Raw genomic sequence first — 19,896 nt, 5'->3', positions numbered from 1 at the left:
AATGTAAATTTTCTTAAGGTTACAGTAATGTAACATTGAGAATTAAAGATTGCATATTATTTCTAAGAGAGAAAGAAGTGACTATCTAGAAATGTTATCAGTACTTATACACAAACAATTTAGATAACCAGGTAAAATAAGCATCTTCTTTAGAAGACAAAATTACCAAATTTACTCAAGAAGGAAAATAAGTTTGAATATATTGACAACAAGCAAAGACCTAATTAGCAATCAAGAGTTTACAAAGAAAAGTTCAGGCTTAGAGTTCCATTAGTGGATTCCAATAGATTCAATGCTTCAAAAGTTAAAAATACAGACAAGTTTGGAAGACCTTACAATTGTTTATATAGGAACAGTGTGGCCCCATCAGTAAAACAGAAAAAAAATATAAAAAAAGAAAACTAAATTTTAATTTAATTAGTGTATATATCTGTAAATACCATCAAAATACTAATAAACTTAATTCAGGATATAAAATTAATTAACACAATCTCTCTTAATAAAATAATTATCTGAATTGTCAGGAGCCATTTTGCCTGCTGCTGTGGAAGCCTGCCGTAAGGCAGAGTCAAGGCCAGTCAGGGTCTCCTGGCAGATTTCCTAGCCTGCTGACATACGAAATGATAAAAGAGGCTACACTTGAAGTTCAAGACAAAGGAATGAATGTCTTATTAATGTTGGTGGAAGGAACAGGGAGGCCTCTGGATAGGAACATAATTCTATGTGCATCAGCCATTGTCTCTACTGGCTTTTGACATTGTTTCACATGATACTGTAAAGTATATAAAGGCTATAAGAAATACAGTATTACTAGCCCTCTATATTCTTGGACCTTTCCTCTCTTAATGAACTGTCCTATTTCAAAAAAAAAAAACACAACTAGAAATGTCACTCTTAACAATAGTCACAAGTAATATAAAATACCTTGTTGTAGAGAACAGGATCCTTCCAGTCTTCTTTTGTGCCCTGGAGCTAAGTCTGTCCTACAGCCTTACAAAGACAAATTCTGCCCAGAGAGGGCTGGTCTACCTGGAGTCCCACTCCTAAGCTCAGAGGTGAGACCACCACTTTTGCTCCAAAAACTATTCAAAGAAGAACCATCCAGGAGTACACAGGTAACAAGAATCACAGAGCAGCCAGAGACAGGATTCTTCTGGTTTCCATCTGTGCTCCAGAGCTAAGGCTGTGCCACAGCCCTCTGTACCCAAATCCTGGCTAGAGAGTTGGTCTCCCAGGAGTGCTCTCATTCCTAATATCACAGGCTCACATGCCCACAAGAGGGACAAAATCCAGTCAAAGACAGCAATACCAACTAACATCAGAGATAACCACATGGCTAGAAGCAAGTGCAAGAACCTAAGCAACAGAAATGAAGAGCACTTGGCATCACCAGAACACAGTTCTCCAACCACAACAAGTTGTAGATACTCCAACACACAAGAAAAGCAAGATTTGGATTTAAAACCACATCTAATGATGATGATAGAAAACTTTAAGAAAGACATAAATAGCTCCCTTAAAGAAATACAGGAGGACACAGGTAAACAAGTAGAAGCCCTTAAAGACAAAACATAAAAAGCCCTTAAAGAATTACAGAAAACAACAAAACAAGTGAAGAAATTGAACAAAGCCATCCAGGATCTAAAATTGAAAATGGAACAATAAATAAATTTTAAAAAAAGCAATACTGTCGATAAAAAAAAAAAAAAAAAAAAAAAAAAAAAAAAAAAAAAAAAAAACCTTTGAAAGAGATCAGAAGACATTGATGTAAGAATCACCAACAACATACAAGACATGCAAGAGAGAATCTCGGGGATAGAAGATACCATGGAAAATATCTACCAGATAGTCAAAGAAAATGCAAAATGCAAAAGCTCCTAACGCAAAATGTACAATATATCCAAGGCACAATTAGGAGATCAATTATTATTAATTCACTATCCCTTAGAAGCCTGGTGTTTCCTAATGAAAGACAGAAAGGAAGTAGATTGAGATCAGAGGAAAGAGGGGAGGAACTGGGAAGAGTAGAGTCAGAGAAAATAGTAATCAGAATATATTACAGGAAAAACATCTCTTTTCAATAAAAAAGGGAGGAAATAGATTTTTGATAATAATCCCTCCATTATTCTCTTTTATACCAGTCCCCCTCCCAAAATGCCCTCTTTTTATATCCTTTTTTTGTTGATTTGTTATCATTGTTTGCTTTGTTTGTGTGACACACTGTGTTTAATTAGAGTTTCTTACATTATAAGGGGTGAGGGGTCCTTAAATTGAACAACTATAGTTTACTAATGGTCATACCACTGGCTCCTGCCTCCCCTTCCTCCAACAAACATTAATTCTCTGTAGCTCCTCAGATAGGAGTAGAGCCTCATGAAACCCTCCCCAATACAATCAGTTGGATTGTTTATTGGGCCAGCCTCTTGCAGGTCTTCTACAAATAGCCACTCCTGCTGTGACTTCATTGGTATGACAGTCATGTTATATCCAGAAGACAGCATTTCACATCATTAGTAGCAACAGTAGTGAGAAGGTAGCTAACAAGCTCCAGAAAGCAGCTTGAGCATAAACAATGGAGCACAGAGGCATGAAACAGATATGAGACACTGCAGGATCTAATTCTTTAAGGAACTCATGTGAAATACCAAGCTGTAAAGACCAATGTTCATGAAACTTTACAACTCAAAACTGTAATTCTTGTTGCTATATGAACTAGGGACCTTAGTCCTGTCAGGAGTTTTCACATTAATAGTCACTACATCTTTTTGGTGGCTAATCATGATTGTCACCATGAGGAACCTGGAAGGAAGAAATTTCTATTTAACAACTGCCCCCATCAGTTTTGACTGTGAGCACATCAATAGGGCATGCTCTTGATTACTAATTGATATGTAGGCCTCAGACCACTGAGGGTGATAGCATCCCTGAACAGGTTGTTCTTGGTGGTATAAGAAAGGTAACTAAATATGAAGCTGGGAACAGGACAGTAAGGAGTGAGCCAGCCAAGTTTCTAGACCTTGGACAGTTAAGGTACCAGAAATGCCAGCAAAAGAAGCTTCTCTTAACCTATCCACAATTTTTATATTATGATGATGATGATGATGATGATTATATTCCTGCTCTTGTTATATTCTTAATGTTTGCAAAGAAGAAAATATGTTCACAAATTTAGTGCTACTTAAAATCTAATTTACTGGTAGTTGCAATAATTTAAATAGACTCTGTGATTTTACTTTATGTTCCTTCCTTACCATGCCCTTTCTCTTCCTCTTGAATAAATTTTTATGTGGAGGTTTGGTATTTTATAAAGCATAAATAAAGAACTGAAGACATATTAGTAGAAGGGTATAAATTTTAAAATTAGAAAAATATTTGTCTTTTGTGTTCTGTGTGCCACACATTAGAACAAGCGTGTGTGTGGAAATTCTGTCTGAACCTTTCTATCAAGTGTATATCAGAAACCAAGAGTCCATGTCTAGGTAAATCTGCTTGGAAAGGGTCTATACTTGGCATAACTAAAATAACAGCTGATTGAAATGGGAAATCATTCCTTAAATAAAATGATGCATCATTACCGCCTCTGTTGCATATGTACTGCTCAGGTGGATTTTTGTTACATACTTAATGAATTCCTAGCAAATTAACGATCTACAACGCAAAGGACATGCACAATGGATGCAAATCTTGGTCTATAGAGCATACATAAGAAGACTATGTTGCTATGAATATTCAGGTCATTACCAACCAGAGAAAGAATGGCCATGGTCCACCTGAGATCAACTTTAGGAATATTAAGGAGAAAGACGTGAACAGCAGAGCGTTGGTTATAAAGAACATGTGAATGATCCGTGGACATCCTGTGCTCTTTAAAGCTCTGAGGGAGCTGGTTCTATGAGCTTTCCTATATTTGAATATTGGAAAAAACATTCATTGACAGGTATGTCAGGAAGCTCCTGCCCACATCCCGGGAGCAGCTCAGAGAAAAGTCTACAGCCTGCTCTCATCAACCCTGACCCATTCTGGGTACTTTCTGCCAGCTGCACTGCTGTGACTTCTGCCAGTTCAGACTGAGATGGGCAAGCTCCTGCTCTTCCTGATGCTGGGGGCTTTTGTTCTTGTGTTGATCCAAGGTGAGAGTGAGTCTTCAGTTGCTGAAACAGAGGTGTGGTCAGGGACTCAAGATAGCTGAGAGTAAAGTTGGCCTGAATATCTGGGATAGTAGTGCGCTGAGAGCAGAAGGAGGTAAAGGTCAGGATTTTTGCCGGTAGAAAACAAATAGCACCAAACTGAACTAGTACCATGGGATTTTAGATAAGTTTCTGTTCTTTTCCTGGATATTTTCTTTATTTACGTTTCAAATAAAACCCTTTCCCAGTTTCCCCTCCGGAATCGCCACTGTATCCCATCCCCGCCCCCATCCCTACCTCTATGAGGGTGTTTCCCCACCCAGCCACCCACTCCTCCATTCTTGCCCTAGTGTTCCCCTTCACTCGCCTTCACAGAACCAAGGCCCTCTACTCCCATTGATGCCCAACAATGCCATCCTCTGCTACAGATGCTTACAGGTTTTAAGGAGTAAAGCTTTAAATTTTAACTGTTGTTCAAATGTGAAATGTAAATTTGATTTGCCCAGTCACATCATTGCCTTATAACTTTCCTCCAGTCTTGTTCATATCAGCAGGCAAAAAGATATTTTTTTAGTTTCTTAATTTTTAGTGTTTTCAATTATTTTTAAATTGTGTGTGTCTCTGCGTGTGTGTGTGTGTGTGTGTGTGTGTGTGTGTGTGTGTGTGTGTGTGTAGAATTACACACATGCATGCAGATGACCCCAGAATGCAAAAGGCATTGGATCCTCTAAATCTAGAGTCACAGGCAGTTGTGAGCTGCCTAATCTGAGTGCTGAGACTCAAACCTGGGTCTTCTGCAAGAGCGGTACCTGCTTATAAGCACTGGAGCCTTCTTTCCAACTCTGTTGATTCCCTTTATTAAGAGTAGCTTTACCCATTACAAGTGCAAGAGCACTTTTATGATTAATGGAATTCAGATCCATGGGCCAATGACTTGCATAGTGTTAAAGTCTAGTGGAAGCAATCTAAGGATTTTTTAGACCTAGATTATCAGAATTATTTATTGTAATGCTTCATTTCTTATCTGTTCTCAACCCTGTTAATCCTAACTCAACAAGCCCTAGGCTCACTCATCATATATGTTTTTTTTCTAGCCCAAGAGAGAACATGCATGTCCTGCAACATATTTATGAATGGCAAATGTGTAGAAGGTGAGGGTAAATGCACCATGGAGGAAGGTGGTGCATGCAGAACCAGAGATATCTATCTCTTCAATGCAAGAGGTAATGCTTACAGGGAAGCCAAAAGGGAGTCTTATAATGAAGTGGTGTTTCTTGTGGAAGAGCCGGCTTGTGTGGATACCAAAGACTCTCATACATTGAATTTCAAATATTATTTTCTTACACTAAATGTCAATGTTCTTTTTCAGGTGGGTTTCTCTACAACCACACTGTGCTGGGATGCTCTAAATCATGTAAGCCTTCAGAAGAGATTTATTTTCATCTGAAAATTACAAACTTTTGTTGCAAAAGTCAAGATTTCTGTAATAAATATAAAGGAAAGTGAAGTCATATGCTAATTGATTAGCAGCTCCTTCACCTGCTTCAGTTTCTCTCATGTGCTTGCTGGATCCCCTTTCATACATGCTCTGCTGGAGATGGAGTAGCTCTTTTTTGTTGTTTGTTTTGTTTTTGTTAATTATTTTATTCATTTACATTTCAAATGATACCCCCTTTCCAGCGGGAGCAACTTTTGCATCCTTCTTTTCCTGTCTTGGATGCTGACTCCTTCCTACTCAACATCAGACACCAAACATTATCCATTTCTTCTCATTTCCTTCCCCTTCTTTGTTCATATGTGAAAATCACCACCAGTCTTGCTTCTCTTGAATGTATCTATCACTCACAACCACAAAGTTATTCTGGCTACCTGGCTTCTAGTTTACACATTTTTTTTCAGTTAGCCAAATTTTACTCACATCTTATATTCCTAATACATAGTGTCCTTTGCTTTTTGATGTGTTAAATTACCATTGTTCTGAAACATTTCTTCATCTTTTTTTTTCTTCAAGAGTAGAAATTCAAATGTGAAGAATATCATTATTGACTGTAATATGTAATATGTTGTATTACGGCATTCAATTATATATTCCTCATGAATAGATTTTTAAAGGGAGAAATTTTATGCTTCTGTAAAGAATGTTAAAAATACATTCGTTTCACTTGACTTTTATTGAATTGAATTTCTTTTTTAATAAGTGAGAAAAAATCTACAAATCTTATTTATATTCTAAAATATCAAGTTTATACTCTTTTATTATTTTTCCCTTTCAAACTAGAACTGGTTATAAGGGCCTTTGAAAGGCTACTGTGGAAAATGGCCAAAACCATGAGAGCTTATTTTTAAGCTGAGAAATCAATAAATCTGAAATATTAATAACAATGATAACACCAGTGGAGATATACCTAAAACTACATCTAAATGAAGGTGGGTCTCTATATATATGACACTCCCACAAATGATAAGTGGTGGGGTATGGTGATGCAGACAGTATTATTGAGAAAATTTTTATTATTTTGAAAACTTCCTTATTAATCTATGCCCACCTGATCAATGCAAATCCTGGGGCATTATATAATAATTTGAACAATATAAATGAGCTAACAGAACAAAGAAAATCAACAAAATGGGTTATCAACATAAAAACATGGTTTTTATCTAAATCTGGTGAAATAGCCAATAAATAGTACTTCAGGCTACTGATCAAGGTTATAGGGGCCATGGGGTGCTAGTTTTAAATCACTAAAAATTATCTAATAATAAACTGCACAGGAAATCTAAAAAGTTTTCATATCCCAGAAGAGAGTGAGGAGACATAGTGAAAAGAAATGAAGGAAAGAAAAAGGATATCAGGTAAGACACTAGTGAAATATGCTACAGAGTTCAGTTACCACACCATTATTCCCAGCACTCAAGAGGAAGAGATAAGTGGCTTTCTGTGAGTTTGAGGCCAGCCTGGTCTACAAAATGAGTACTGGCATACCCAGGAACTCATGTCTCAAAAAGACAAAAATAAACACAATAAAACCAATAGAAATCTAATTTTACAAGTTGTCCAAGATCACGTAACCCACTGATTATCTATTGAGGGCCCGCTTCATGGTTCATAGGATAATATTTTTAGGGGAACCTGCATGTATCCAGCACCATAACTAGGATCTTAGGTTTAGTGTTTAACAGCACATGTGAAAAATGATAGCAACCTGTATTAAAATCCCCTGTTTGAGTTCTTAAGCTTTTCTACAGAACAATAGCCAACATAAACTACTATTCAGCTACTAACAAAAGCAGTTCTTGAGAATTTGCCCAAGGAAAATATCTAGCTCATCTCTTTTGTATAGTGACCTTATGACCACAATATCGAGCCAAAGTCACAAGCCTGCAGTAACACGTAATTTCCTCTTCACTCCTCTGGCTCTCCAGAATCTCCACTTTTCCAACACTAGCATGGTTACTGCTGCTGCAATTGAAGCATAAGTTGTTAATGTCATCTTGGTTGCCATTTGCAGGGTATTTTACCCTCCATCATCACAGAGTCAGCACTTCTGCCTCAAAGTCACTTCCCCTCTAAGATTCAAAATTTGAAGCAACTGTGTCATTGCTAAAAGTCATTTTGACTTTTGACACCTCTGAAGTTGAGAGAATTTATCAATAAATTCACGTAGCACACCATTTGTTTTTGTTTTGTTTTCTTTGTTTGTTTGTTGTGGTTTTGGGGGTTTTGTTTGTTTGTTTGTTTTGGTTTTTTTGGGTTTTTTGGGGTTTTTTGTTGTTTTTTGGGGTTTTTTGTTTTGTTTTGTTTTGTTTTTTGTTTTTGTTTTTTGTCTCTCCAGAGTTTATTCCTCTCCTGGCCACCCTCATACTGTTCCACATCCCATACCTCCTCCCCCGTGCCCCATCTCCACTAGACTATCCCAACTCTACCCCCCCCCACCAGACCTCTAAACTCCATGGGGCCTCCAGTATCTTAAGGGTAAGGCGCATCTTCTCTGACTAAACCACAATCCAGTAGCCCTCTGCTGTATGTGTGTTAGAGGCCTCCTATCAGCTGGTGCGTGCTGCCTGGTTGGTGATCCAGTGTCTGAGAGAACCAGTGTCCAGAGAATTCCAACTAATTGAAACTGCCAGTCTTTTTACATGGTTGTACTCCTCCTCAGCTGCCTCCAGCTTTTCCCTAATTCAACCACAGGGGTCAGCAGCTTCTGTTGATTGGTTGGGTGCAAATATCTGCATCTCACTCAGCTGTTGTTGGATCTTTTGGAAGGATCTTTTGGATAGGCCTCTCTTTGTGAGCACTCCATTAGCCTCAGTAATGGTGTCAGGCCTTGGGGTCTCCCCTTGAGCTGAATCCCACTTTGGGCCTGTTGCTGGACCTTCTTTTCCTCAGGCTCTTCTTCATTTCCATCTCTGCAGTTCCTTCAGACAGGAACAATTATGGATCAGAGTTTTGACTATAAGATAGTAACCCCATCTCTCCCTTGATGCCCAGTCTTCCTGCTGGAGGCGGGCTCTATACGTTCCCTCTATCCACTATAGGACATTTTCATCTAATGTGCCCCCTTTGAGTCCTGAGAGTCTCTCACCTCCCAGGTGTCTGGTACATTCCGGGGGGCCCTTCCAACCTGTTTCCTGTTTTCATTCTTTCTGCTGGCCCTCGGGGCTTTAGTCCTTTTCCCCTGACCCAATACCAGATTATGTTCTCCTCTCCCCCCCATCCCGGTCACCTTTCCCTACCAGGACCCTCCCTCCCCAGTTGTGGTTGCTTTCTTCTCCCTCCCAAGTGGCATGGAGGCATCCTCACTTGGGTCCTTCAGCTTGTTAGCCTTTTTGAGTTCTGTGGACTATATCTTGGGTATTCTATACATTTTTGTCTAATATCCATATATTAGTGAGTACATACCATTCATGTCCTTTTGGGTCTGAGTTACCTCACTCAAGATGATGTTTTCTAGTTCCATCCATTTGCCTGCAAATCTCAGGATGTTCTTGTTTTTAATAACTGAATAGTATTCCATTGTATGAATGAACCATATTTTCTGTATCCATTCTCCTGTCATAGGACATCTGGATTGTTTCTAGCTTCCGACTATCACAAACAAGGCTGCTATGAACATAGTGGAATGTGTGCTCCTGTAGCATAGTGTGGTATCTTTTGAGTATATTCTCAAGAGTGGTATTGCCATGCTTGCTTCAGCAGCACATATACTAAAATTGGAACGATACAGAGAAGATTAGCATGGCCCCTGCGCAAGGATGACACGCAAATTTGCGAAGCGTTCCATATTTTAAAAATAAAAGAAAGAAAATGAAAAACCATTATGCTTAATCTTTACACATCAAGAAAACTTTGACTATTTTCCTGGTTATATCTTTCTTTACATGTACTTTATGCTCATTGTAGCTTGTAAGATTTTAACGCATGCTATCAAACCTTTAAAAAAATCAAGTACTAATAAAAATGTATTCGTATACTTTTATGCAAAAATGCTTAAAATCTGTACATTTATCTTTGTTTTTTTAAAATAAAGTTGTTCAATTGTTTAAAGAAAAAGAGTGGTATTGACTGTCATTTAGGTAGATCTATTTCCAGTTTGCTTAGGAACTACCAAAGTGATTTCCTGAGTGGTTGTACCAGTTTGCAATCCCACCAGCAATGGAGGAGCGTAACTCTTTCTCCACATCATCACCAGTCAAAGAAATTAAACTACATTATGTTCTCAATAAAAATTCTATACCATATAGTTTGAAGTCTTCTTAAAGGTAATAAAACAAAAGTAGCCAAAAATACCTTAGAAAGGAAAAAATAAAATAATAAAATTCCCTTCATTGATGAAGATTCCCCGAGTTCTGTTGGCCAATTACAATTTTTTTTTCTAAATAGCTTCAAAGTTCATAAAGAACATTTTAGCCTATTTCTCTTAACTTCCTAAAGATCTCAATGAAACACTGTCACATTATGCCACATAGCATTATAATTGTGGTTCCCACTGTCTGTCCAATTCACAAAACAATAGATTTAGTTGGCAATGCTTTATAAAGTATTCTACAAACCATGGATTCTAGCTGCAAACACATAGGCATCTTGAGTTTCCTGTGGCTAATGTCTTAGCACCTCAGTGAGAAATAGACCTTGGTTTATGATGGTATATAGACACTGGCAGAGCAGGTCAACTACTAGTCCTAGTAGTCAACAACTAGTAGGATGAGGACACCATGACTGTGACTTCTGCTTTGGAAAACATATGTGACTGTGATGATTCTTTTTATCTAATAAGCCTCTGGGAATGCTCTCAGAATAGGTTCTTCTTGTGTATCTATAGAATATGTCTGGAATCTAGATAGTGACAGCTAAGAGGTAAAGAGAAGGCATACTGCTTGGCTTTATTACTTCTTTCAACACAAATCCTGTATTACTTTCATCTGAGAAATTTTCAGTCTCAAAATTGACATAAGGATCATTCAACCATGCCATAAATCCACATGCGAACTGAAAAGTCCTGCTTTCTGAACAAGAACAGTCCAAAGGACATGTCAAAAGAAAGTGTGTAGTAAAGTTGTTGACTGGGTTTGGCCAGAGGGTCTCTGAATATAACTGAATATTAAGCAAAATTACTGTTGCTTTGGGGTTGTGACTTATTAAATTTTTAACATGTAGTCCATCACCAGCACTGATATCTTCTGAATGCACATGTGCATGCAGACACACACACACACACACACACACACACACACACACATTTTCTCACAGTCTCCAGAATTTAACTTAAATCATGAGATGAGCTTAACTGATATAACTCAATAACTTATCTATCTCAGGTTTTGAAAATGCTGGAATGATGCTTCCAACTTAAATGTTTCTACAAAGTTCTATGCTGTGGCTAGGACACACAGCCTTGTTAGGTCCCAGCTAAGGCTCATTGCCAGAAGACCTGATATGGTTAGTGTGGGCCTGGAAGTTTATGGGGATTCTGGCCACCCACTGTCTGGAACAATCGGAGGGGAAACTTCCTGTATTGCAGGGGAAATTGTGTCCAGTGACCTCAAAGTAGGTTGGTCATGTAATACACTAAAGTCTGGGTTACTTTGTAAGAGGAAAGGGGGCTTTTATTGGTTATTAAGTTTAAACCAAAGGCAATAATTTAGATAATTCAATCTTAACTACCTTTAGGATATTCTTCAAAGCAACCCAGATGTTCGGTTAACTTAACAGAACAATGTAGCTATTGTGATCTTCAAACATGGCAATTTATGAAATTGCTGGTACTGGCTTTTCTTAGTATAGCAGTTTCACATAAATATCTAAGTGGAGATTTTTTTATGACAAGCATCCTTGAAAAATAGATATATTATGAAAATATACCCAGGGATGTGATGCATCATTGTTAGAAAATACTATCAAATTTGACAACCATAAATATCACCAAGGTATTTCCTTAGATCAATCATTGTTTTCTTGTTTCAAATTCTCTGTCCATGTCATCAGGCCAATATGGAAACTCTTTCTGATAGCACATGTTGTGTTAATTGGTAGTAGTAAATTATGTACATGATACTGACAGTAGATTGGAAAATTGATGCCTCACAAGAACAAATGAGTTTATTAGAAAAGGCATTAATTGTATTAGACCCGTTTTCTTCATTTGCTCTTTCTTTCTATCTTTCTTTACTAGGCTGGTTACTATAAAACCATTCAATGAGAAAGTTGGAGAACTAATAGAACTCCACTGCTAATGTTAAAGGGATACAGAGACCATACAAGTAAGGAAGTTGTGTAAAATTGAGTAAACTTATAATGTAGCACCCATGCATCTTGGACTTCTCCTGTGTGTGATTCACTTAATGTTGGAAACCTAAGCAAGAAGTTTTTATGTATAATAGCCATGCTTGTAAAGCATGACGTACACCAAGCTCTCAGAGTGCGGTGCAACTGGCATCTGAGCTGGCAGCCTTCAGTCATTGCTTCTACACACAAACCACCATTCAACCATCCATCCAGCCACCCACTTTTCATTTAATCATTTCTTATATCCTCTGCTTAGTCATCAATAAGGACCAGGTACATGATCTGCCAACTGTTCTTGAACTATTGAGAGTAAGGCTCTGAAGGGCTCTATCATGGAGAGCTCATATACAGGGAAGGTGACAGGAGAAGACTGTTTCTGAAACCTAGGGTGGTCTCTATCCCCAGTCTTCTCAGCTCTTGAGCTTACTCTGTGGTCTTTCATCCACCCACAGCTGGGATCACAGGCATGTGGAGTGTCTGTGGGATGGTTACTTTTAAGCAGGATGAGAGATAACTAAAGACACCTATGAGAACATCGGTATAAATGTAATTTTAAATATTAAAAAACCATCTTGGATTGTGTACCCTATGTACCAATACCCATATGCCAGGTTTTTGGGAAGCATGAGTAAGTTCTGAGTGTTTCAGCTGAATGATTCAGAGACTAAGTTTGTATTTGGGAAAAATACTACTTAGTTAATATAGGTATTTAGAAGCTAGACAGTTAATACTTTACATGAGGAGAAGTTCATTTCATGATCCACTTATCCAAAAACCCTCTTATGCCTTTTACAAAAGTTGTTTGGATGCCATTTGCTGTTTCTGCTATGCTGAAGACCTACGATAAAGGAGTCTTAAAGGCTGTGAGTGCACATCCTGATTTACAGAACATGCTGAGCAAGGTCCTATCGTTGCTTCTACCCTCACCATTGCCAAGACTAGTTAGAGATCAAAGGTCCATGATCCTTCTCTCCATTCAACCTTAAGAAGTTCACCTAGAAAAAAAAAACAACCTCAGTTTCATCTTTGAAGGAATATGAGATGTATCCAGGGACATCCTTTGCCCTTTGCTTTTTGCCCTTTGAAGCTCTGTAGGAGTCAGTTCTGTGGGACACTTTCCTGAGCCTGGATACTGGCAAAACACCCACTGGCAGGTGTGTAAGGAAGCTCCTGACCACATCCTGGAAGCAGCTCAAAGAGTCTGCAACCTGCTCTCATCTACCGTGACCCCTCCTGAGCACTTGCTACCAGCTGTTCTCCTGTTTCCTCTGATAGCCAGACTGAGATGGGCAAGCTCCTGTTCTTTCTCCTACTGCTGGGGTCTTTTGCTCTTGTGTTCATCCAAGGTAAGTGAGTCCTTTGGGGCCAAAATGGGAGAGGACAGGGACTAGAGATGGCTGTTCTTGCTAGAATGAGAGGTCAGTCAAGTCTCTGAACATTGTCAGAGTGATATAAGTCACTCCATAAAAGAATGGGTTTGGGTGTTCTTGTACATCTATATCTTTGAGTCTGCCTCCTTCAGTCCCCAATAGTAGCCAATGGAGCTTACAACTTTCTTTGTAGAAGCTGCCTAACATAGTCATCTGTTGGGAGAGGTCACTGAAGGATTTATATTAAGCCAGGTTTCATATCAAGTACACTGTTTTGATCAGGTAGATTTGATTATCAGTTTCCTTGGGGGGAGAGGGTGTATGCTATGAAATACTGTGAATGTGCCTCCTTTATGTGGTGCCAGGACACTATCTACTTCTCAAGCAATTTTTATTTTTTATTTAATGTGTGCCTGTTCGTGTGTGTGTGCCACGTCATACATGTGGAGATCAGAGAACAATTTTTTTTTTCTCAGAGCAAAGACAAATACACTGGAGAATCATGCAATGTTTCCTGCACTGGATGCAATCCTGGGCCACAAGTATGCACACTCCTTTGCAATTGGACCTGTGATAGTAGAACCTTTCACCTCCCTTTAATGTTTACTATGACCCCTGCATTATCTTCAAAATAAAGAAACACCCCATCTTTTCTTTGATATTGCTTTCATTGTCGAATTTCCACTGCCATAAGTCCCTTTTTGCTTAAGCCTAGTTTGCCTGTGGCTGTCACCATGTCACCCACACCAGCAGCAGGAAATCTCTTCAGCCATCCCTGGATTCCCTTCACAGAGATGATATACAAGTTTTTGGCTCCTGTGTTGTCAGCACAGTTGATCACAGCTCCTACAGAAGACCCAGGGAAATCCAGAATTTTGCTCCAGGACTCACCACATCCTCTCTTCGACATCTTGAGTGTCTGGAAATAGTCAGAAAGGAAGTTAGTACAAGGGACACTGGAATATCCAGCGGACATTTTTGAAGAGTTAATTTTCTTGCCTTTCCAAGTGGGTCCCAAGGATTGAACTCAGGAAAACAATTTGACAGCAGGAACCTGTTGAGCTATGCCACTGTTTCTGCAAGTGTTCTTTTATTCTTTTTCTTTATTTTATTTTATTTTAACCATGTCCCCCTTTACTTTTATTGAATTCTCACTCCCTCTAAAGAACTTATTCCTAAAAAGTTCTCCTCCTACTTTCATGTATTCATTTTTTTATACGACAGAAATTTTGTTAGGTTTTTTTTGCATGAGCATAGGTGTGGGGTTATTTACAAGAGCATAGACAACAGTAGCTAAGTCACTGGGGAAAAAACAAAAACAAACCCCAAAACTGGAGGGAGTGAGGCAGGGAGGGAGGGAAAGAAGGAGGGAGGGAGGAAGAAAGAGAGAAAGAGAGAGAGAGAGAGAGAGAGAGAGAGAGAGAGAGAGAGAGAGAGAGAGAGAGAGATTTCACCTCTGGTACTGGGATTTTCTTTTTAACAACTTATCTCCTCTGGAAACATTGTCCACCCATGCATTATGTTTAAACTCCTTCCTTAAATTATATTTTTCATTTGTTTACAAAGTAGTAGGTTTCCATAAGGATTTCTCAATACATGTTGAGTTTTAGTTAAGCCCCTATCTTTCTGCTCCAATTCCTGTATAAACTTTCCCACCCCTAGTATTTCATTCCTCTTCTTCCATGTCACATGCTTTTCTACTATTACCATCTCCCCTTTAAGGACCCTACACACTACTCTTCCTATTTTCCCCAGCCTCTGCAGACACTGTAGATAAAAAACAAAAAGCTGAGAATTCAAAGCAATGAATTATGTAAGAGAGAGAAAACATGTAGTGTTTCTCTTTCTGGAAATGCGTTACTTCAATCATTATAATTTGTTTTTCAGTTTTCATGTAAATTTCATTTTTCCTTGCAAATGAATAAAATCCATGGTGTATCTAAACCACATTGTCATTCACTCATCAGTTTATGGACAGTTGGCTGATTCTGTTTCCTAGCTATTGTAAACAGAGCATCAGTGCATATGGATGTTCCAGTATCTCTACAGTGGGAATAGTTTTGAGGGGTATATTCTAGGAGTTATAAGGTTATACCATATGGTATTTCTGTTTTTACTTTTAAAAAAATCCTCTACAGTTATTTCTATTGTGGCTCATTAGTTTATGTCTTCAATGAAAGAGAAAGAGCTTCCCTTTGCTCAAATTCATGTCAACTTTTTTAATCATTTGCTTTTATTTGGGTGATGGGGGGTTAGTGTGAGATAAAATCATTAAGTGATTTTTATTTGTAATTTTTGGTGAGTAAAAATGTTGAGCATGCCAAGAAAAACTGTTAATCAGCTGTTTATATTCTTCTGTTGAGAGTTCTCTGTTCAGTGCCATTTTAGATGATATGGAATGTTTTTCTTGATGAATTTCTTGAGGGCTTTTCTTTTATATTTTAGATAACAATCCTCTGTCCAATATATAGTTGGCAAAGGTTTTATTACATTTACAGGTTGCCTCTTCATTCTTTGTTCAACTGACAATTCCTTTTCTGTGTTACAAGCTATTCAACTTTATGATTTCCTATCACCAATGACAGGGGAACAGGTACAAACCTGACAGTATGCCTCCAAGATTGCATCCTAGACAAAGACAGTATTTGTGCCTTTGGGGAAGAAATTTAAAGGAAAAAAATCAATTTTAGGACAAACGAAAATAAAAGAAAGGTGAATGAATTTATTAAAAATACAAAAAGAGGGTATATGACTATTGCTGTGATTAGCATTATTCTCTTCCTGGGATGAAAGGATCATGGCTGTTAAGCATGTGTAGGTTTTTTACAGGAGAGATACAGTTAGCTTACTTATCAAAGGAACATATAAGATTAAGGCAGTTCTGCAGTAATGTCTCTAGTAGTGCTAAGAAACTACCTCATTCTTTGTGACACTGAACCAAGAATATAATTCACAATAAAGTCAAATAACTTTCTTAGTAAAAACTGGGAAGTGAATTTATAAAAAGCACCCTTAAGTTCCAGAGAGAAAAATGTATGCCAAGAAAGTTCTGATTATACACCAGATCACCCTAAGTAAGCACAATCTAAGTACCGTCCTTAACATCCTTGATTGAGAAGTTTTTCATCTTGGAATTTACATCTGGCATTAAGTGAACACAATTTGTTCATTATAATTGATAAGGTGTCTTTTGGAAAACATACATTGTCTGTAACTATTAGTCTATGCCAATGGAGTCTGAACTTTCTGCCTTTCTCAACAGTAAAATCAGGTCAGATGCCAGGAAAAGAGTTTACTCCTCTTGGATTTTTCTTTATCACCGTAATTCCTGGTCTTTTTATCATGCCTAGGTCTCATTTGTGGAGCATTGACCTATTGCCCTAAGGATTTGAGCCCTTCTCAGAAAAATGTTACCTATGCCTATTTTTTGGAGTATACTTTCTACTTTTTTTCTAGAAGTTTCTGAGTTTCACTTTAAGGTTTGTTCTATTTGGAGTTGATGTCTGTGTATGGTGAGAGATAATAATCTAGTTCATTATTCTACATACAGGTATCTGGCTTTTCTCAGCATTATCTGCCAAAAATAATGTCTCAATTGGGTCTTTTTGGCATGTTGTCAAAAATCATATGCTTGTAGTTATATCTGAATCCTTTATTCTATTACAATGATCTGCATATCTATTCTGAGCTAGTAGGATGATATTATTATTATTATCCTCATGCATTTAAAAAGGAACTTTAGGTATCAGATTTGCTTACACAGATACTTTTATAGTTTATTGCACAATGGTCTTATATACAAAGAAATACCAATAGCTTTATTTCCTATGCAAACAAAATTGTGATTTCAAGGCCCTAGCTTCTTAAGGAAGCCATGAATCCAATCTGATGTGATACATCAGCACCCGTGTTAGGAAAATCCATCTGGGTTGTGCTGTGTTTCTGAATTTTTTAATGCTCTAGCATTTGTAGTTACCACAATCATTTTCTTACACTTTACATTTGTTTTTCCTAGTACAAGCTACCACGTGCATGGTCTGCAACTCTTTTAAAAGTGGACATTGTTTAGCAGGCAAGAGCAACTGCACTACAAGATACAAGCCTGGATGCAGAACCAGGAATTTCTTCCTATTCTCACGTACAGGTAAGGTGTTTGAGCTAGTTGGAAGGCATCCTTACTGAGAGTTATATGTATTCCTATTCTGGAAAACAGAGTTGGTATTGGGGGAGAAAGTCCCCTCCCTTTGAACACTCGTATATTTTGGACAGTAAATATAAGTACTTCTATCTTCTAGGCAAGTGGATCCACAATCATACCGAATTGGACTGCCATAAAGCATGTCTGGCTGAAACTTTGTATTTGGGAGACCTGAAGATATCTACATTTTGCTGCAAAAATGAAGATTTCTGTAACAAATATCATGGCCAAGTAATGAAGAAGAATATTTTCTAACTACCAATTCCTCAGCAATGGCACAGTGTACCAGTTCCCCATTTCCTCTCCCTGGCATTTCTCAACAAGTCCCTCTGTATGTTTAGCATTACACAACCTTCTTTACAAACTATCAGTTATGCTGAGAAAAAATGTAAGAAACAGATAAAACATAAAAGTCACATGAGATTGTACCCTTCTGGCTATTCAAAAAGGGGAGGAAGGGTCATGTATTCAACGTTTATGAACTAATTTTTGCATTTGGCTAGAGAAGCTCACCATTTTATGCTGATACTCAACTCTGAAATGTCCAATTTGATAAATGGTGTCTATTTTCATTAATAACTTATGATAATGTAGGTACATATAAAATGTATTATGGAATATATGTTTAATATTTTGTGGGGATGCATATTAAATGTCAATTCCCTTTGAGGCCCAGAAAAAGTATCACAGATGCCTGATTTGATTCATACTACCTTAGATACTAATAATAAAATTCACTCTACCAGGAAACCCTTCCCAATCTATCAGTCATAGCAGGAGCAAGGGGAGCCATGAATCTACTTCCTAAGACTCCATGGAGAAAAGTAGGTCATCAAACCTCCACCCTTGTGTTAAAGGTTTCAAACACATGTGTGGCTGTTCTAGCATAAGGTTCTGAATCTGGCTGTACCCCAACATAAGGAAAGACAGAAGGACTTAGCTGAAGACAATATGGGTGCCTGTGTCGTGGGTAATCAGAGACCATAGGACTTTTCTCTGCTGACAGTTTACCAATACTGTGTTGTAACTGGGGTCTTTGTGAGGACTCAGCAACTTTTCAAACTTTTGATGTCCCTTCCGTTGTCTGGGATGTGGACCAAGATGCAAAGTAGTGAAAAGTGGTGTTAGAAGCACATCGGTGAGAAACGAACACATAGAGTCTTGTTGCTTAGTGAAGGCAAACAGGAAGGTTTTGTGACACATTGCCTAGAAGCTGGTCAAAATGCAGAGAGCAATACGCCATGAGACTCCCTGCCTCAACTGATGCACCTACAATGCAAAACCTACTCCTAAACATCTTGACACAAGAGGGAACCTAAAAATGGTAATGATGGAAGATGAGAATATCTGTTCCTAGGTGTTATCTTCTCTATAGGACAGGGAAGATGCACCCATGGAATCTCCACAGTAGTGCTACCTCAACATGACCTACATAATAACAACAGTAAATATATCATTGTGGATGAGGAAAGTATCTCAAGGTTTCATCACAGAGCTACAAGCAACTGGGGAGAGAGAGAGAGAGAGAGAGAGAGAGAGAGAGAGAGAGAGAGAGAGAGAGAGAGAGAGAGAGAGAGAACATAGTCTATCCCTGGGATAGGTATCCAAACACAGGTGGACAACACATAATACAAATGCATACAAGCAATAAAAGTTGACTTTACATACATAATACATACATACATTCATACATATGTATAAAATATTTAAAAATAAGGGTTTGTAAATTTGAAGGGTAATGGGAATGATGAACACTAGAAAAGTTGGAGAAAGAAGGAGAAAAATGATGTCAACAAATTAATCAGGTGAAAAATTCTCAAAATTTCTATTTTAAAATTAATAATATGTACTGTTTTATCCCTAAAGCACCTCTTTCTGAACATTTTCACAACTCGGGAATTGTCAGGAAGTATATAAGGGACTGGAATAGTCCTGTGACTGTTATCTGAGAGAACAGAGAGTCTCACTTGGCTACATTTCTGTGTGAAGCAAGTGTTATCTGTAAGAATAAAAAATGATCCTGCATTCCTGCACACACAGCGAATGTAGCTGATCCCTAGATTGTTGGTCATTCAAAGACAAGCACAAAGCAATGCTTACAAGACGTTAATCTTTTTTATTTTTTAGTAGATACTCTCTGTATTTACATTTAAAATGTTATCCCTAAGCTCACCCTCCTTCCATCCCCCCTCCTCCTCTACTTATCTTCATGAAGGTGTACTCCCAATCACCCTCTCCAACTTAGTGGCACCTCAGTGCCTTGGCATTCCCCTACATTGGAAAAATGTGACTTTACTGGACTGAAGGTCTCTTCTCACATTGATGCCAGACACTGCTATTCTGCTCTACATATGCAACTGGTGCAATGGACCTCTCATTGCATGCTCAGTGGTTGGTATTGTATTCCATGGGAGCTGT

The 19,896-nt window shown here is 38.1% G+C and overlaps 1 protein-coding gene and 1 pseudogene across 2 annotated transcripts; one reads left to right on the top strand and one right to left on the bottom strand.

The window, feature by feature from the left end:
- Positions 1 to 13,195: 13,195 nt before the first annotated feature.
- Positions 13,196 to 17,733, top strand: LOC308431172 (urinary protein 2-like; the record flags this gene model as incomplete). The annotated part of the gene is made up of 3 exons (XM_080930542.1): positions 13,196 to 13,256; positions 17,296 to 17,424; positions 17,576 to 17,733. 3 exons carry the CDS (start codon positions 13,196 to 13,198, stop codon positions 17,731 to 17,733), a joined length of 348 nt encoding a protein of 115 aa, XP_080786668.1.
- LOC308430726 (large ribosomal subunit protein uL14-like) lies at positions 13,781 to 14,190 on the bottom strand (annotated as a pseudogene). The gene has a single exon. The product of its transcript is annotated as a large ribosomal subunit protein uL14-like (transcript).
- Positions 17,734 to 19,896: the final 2,163 nt, after the last annotated feature.

Source organism: Micromys minutus, assembly GCF_963924665.1.
Source record: "Micromys minutus genome assembly, chromosome: 16".
NCBI classification, from domain to species: Eukaryota; Metazoa; Chordata; class Mammalia; order Rodentia; family Muridae; genus Micromys; species Micromys minutus.
Note: the sequence above shows the minus strand (reverse complement) of the source record. Positions and strands in the feature narration are given on the sequence as shown.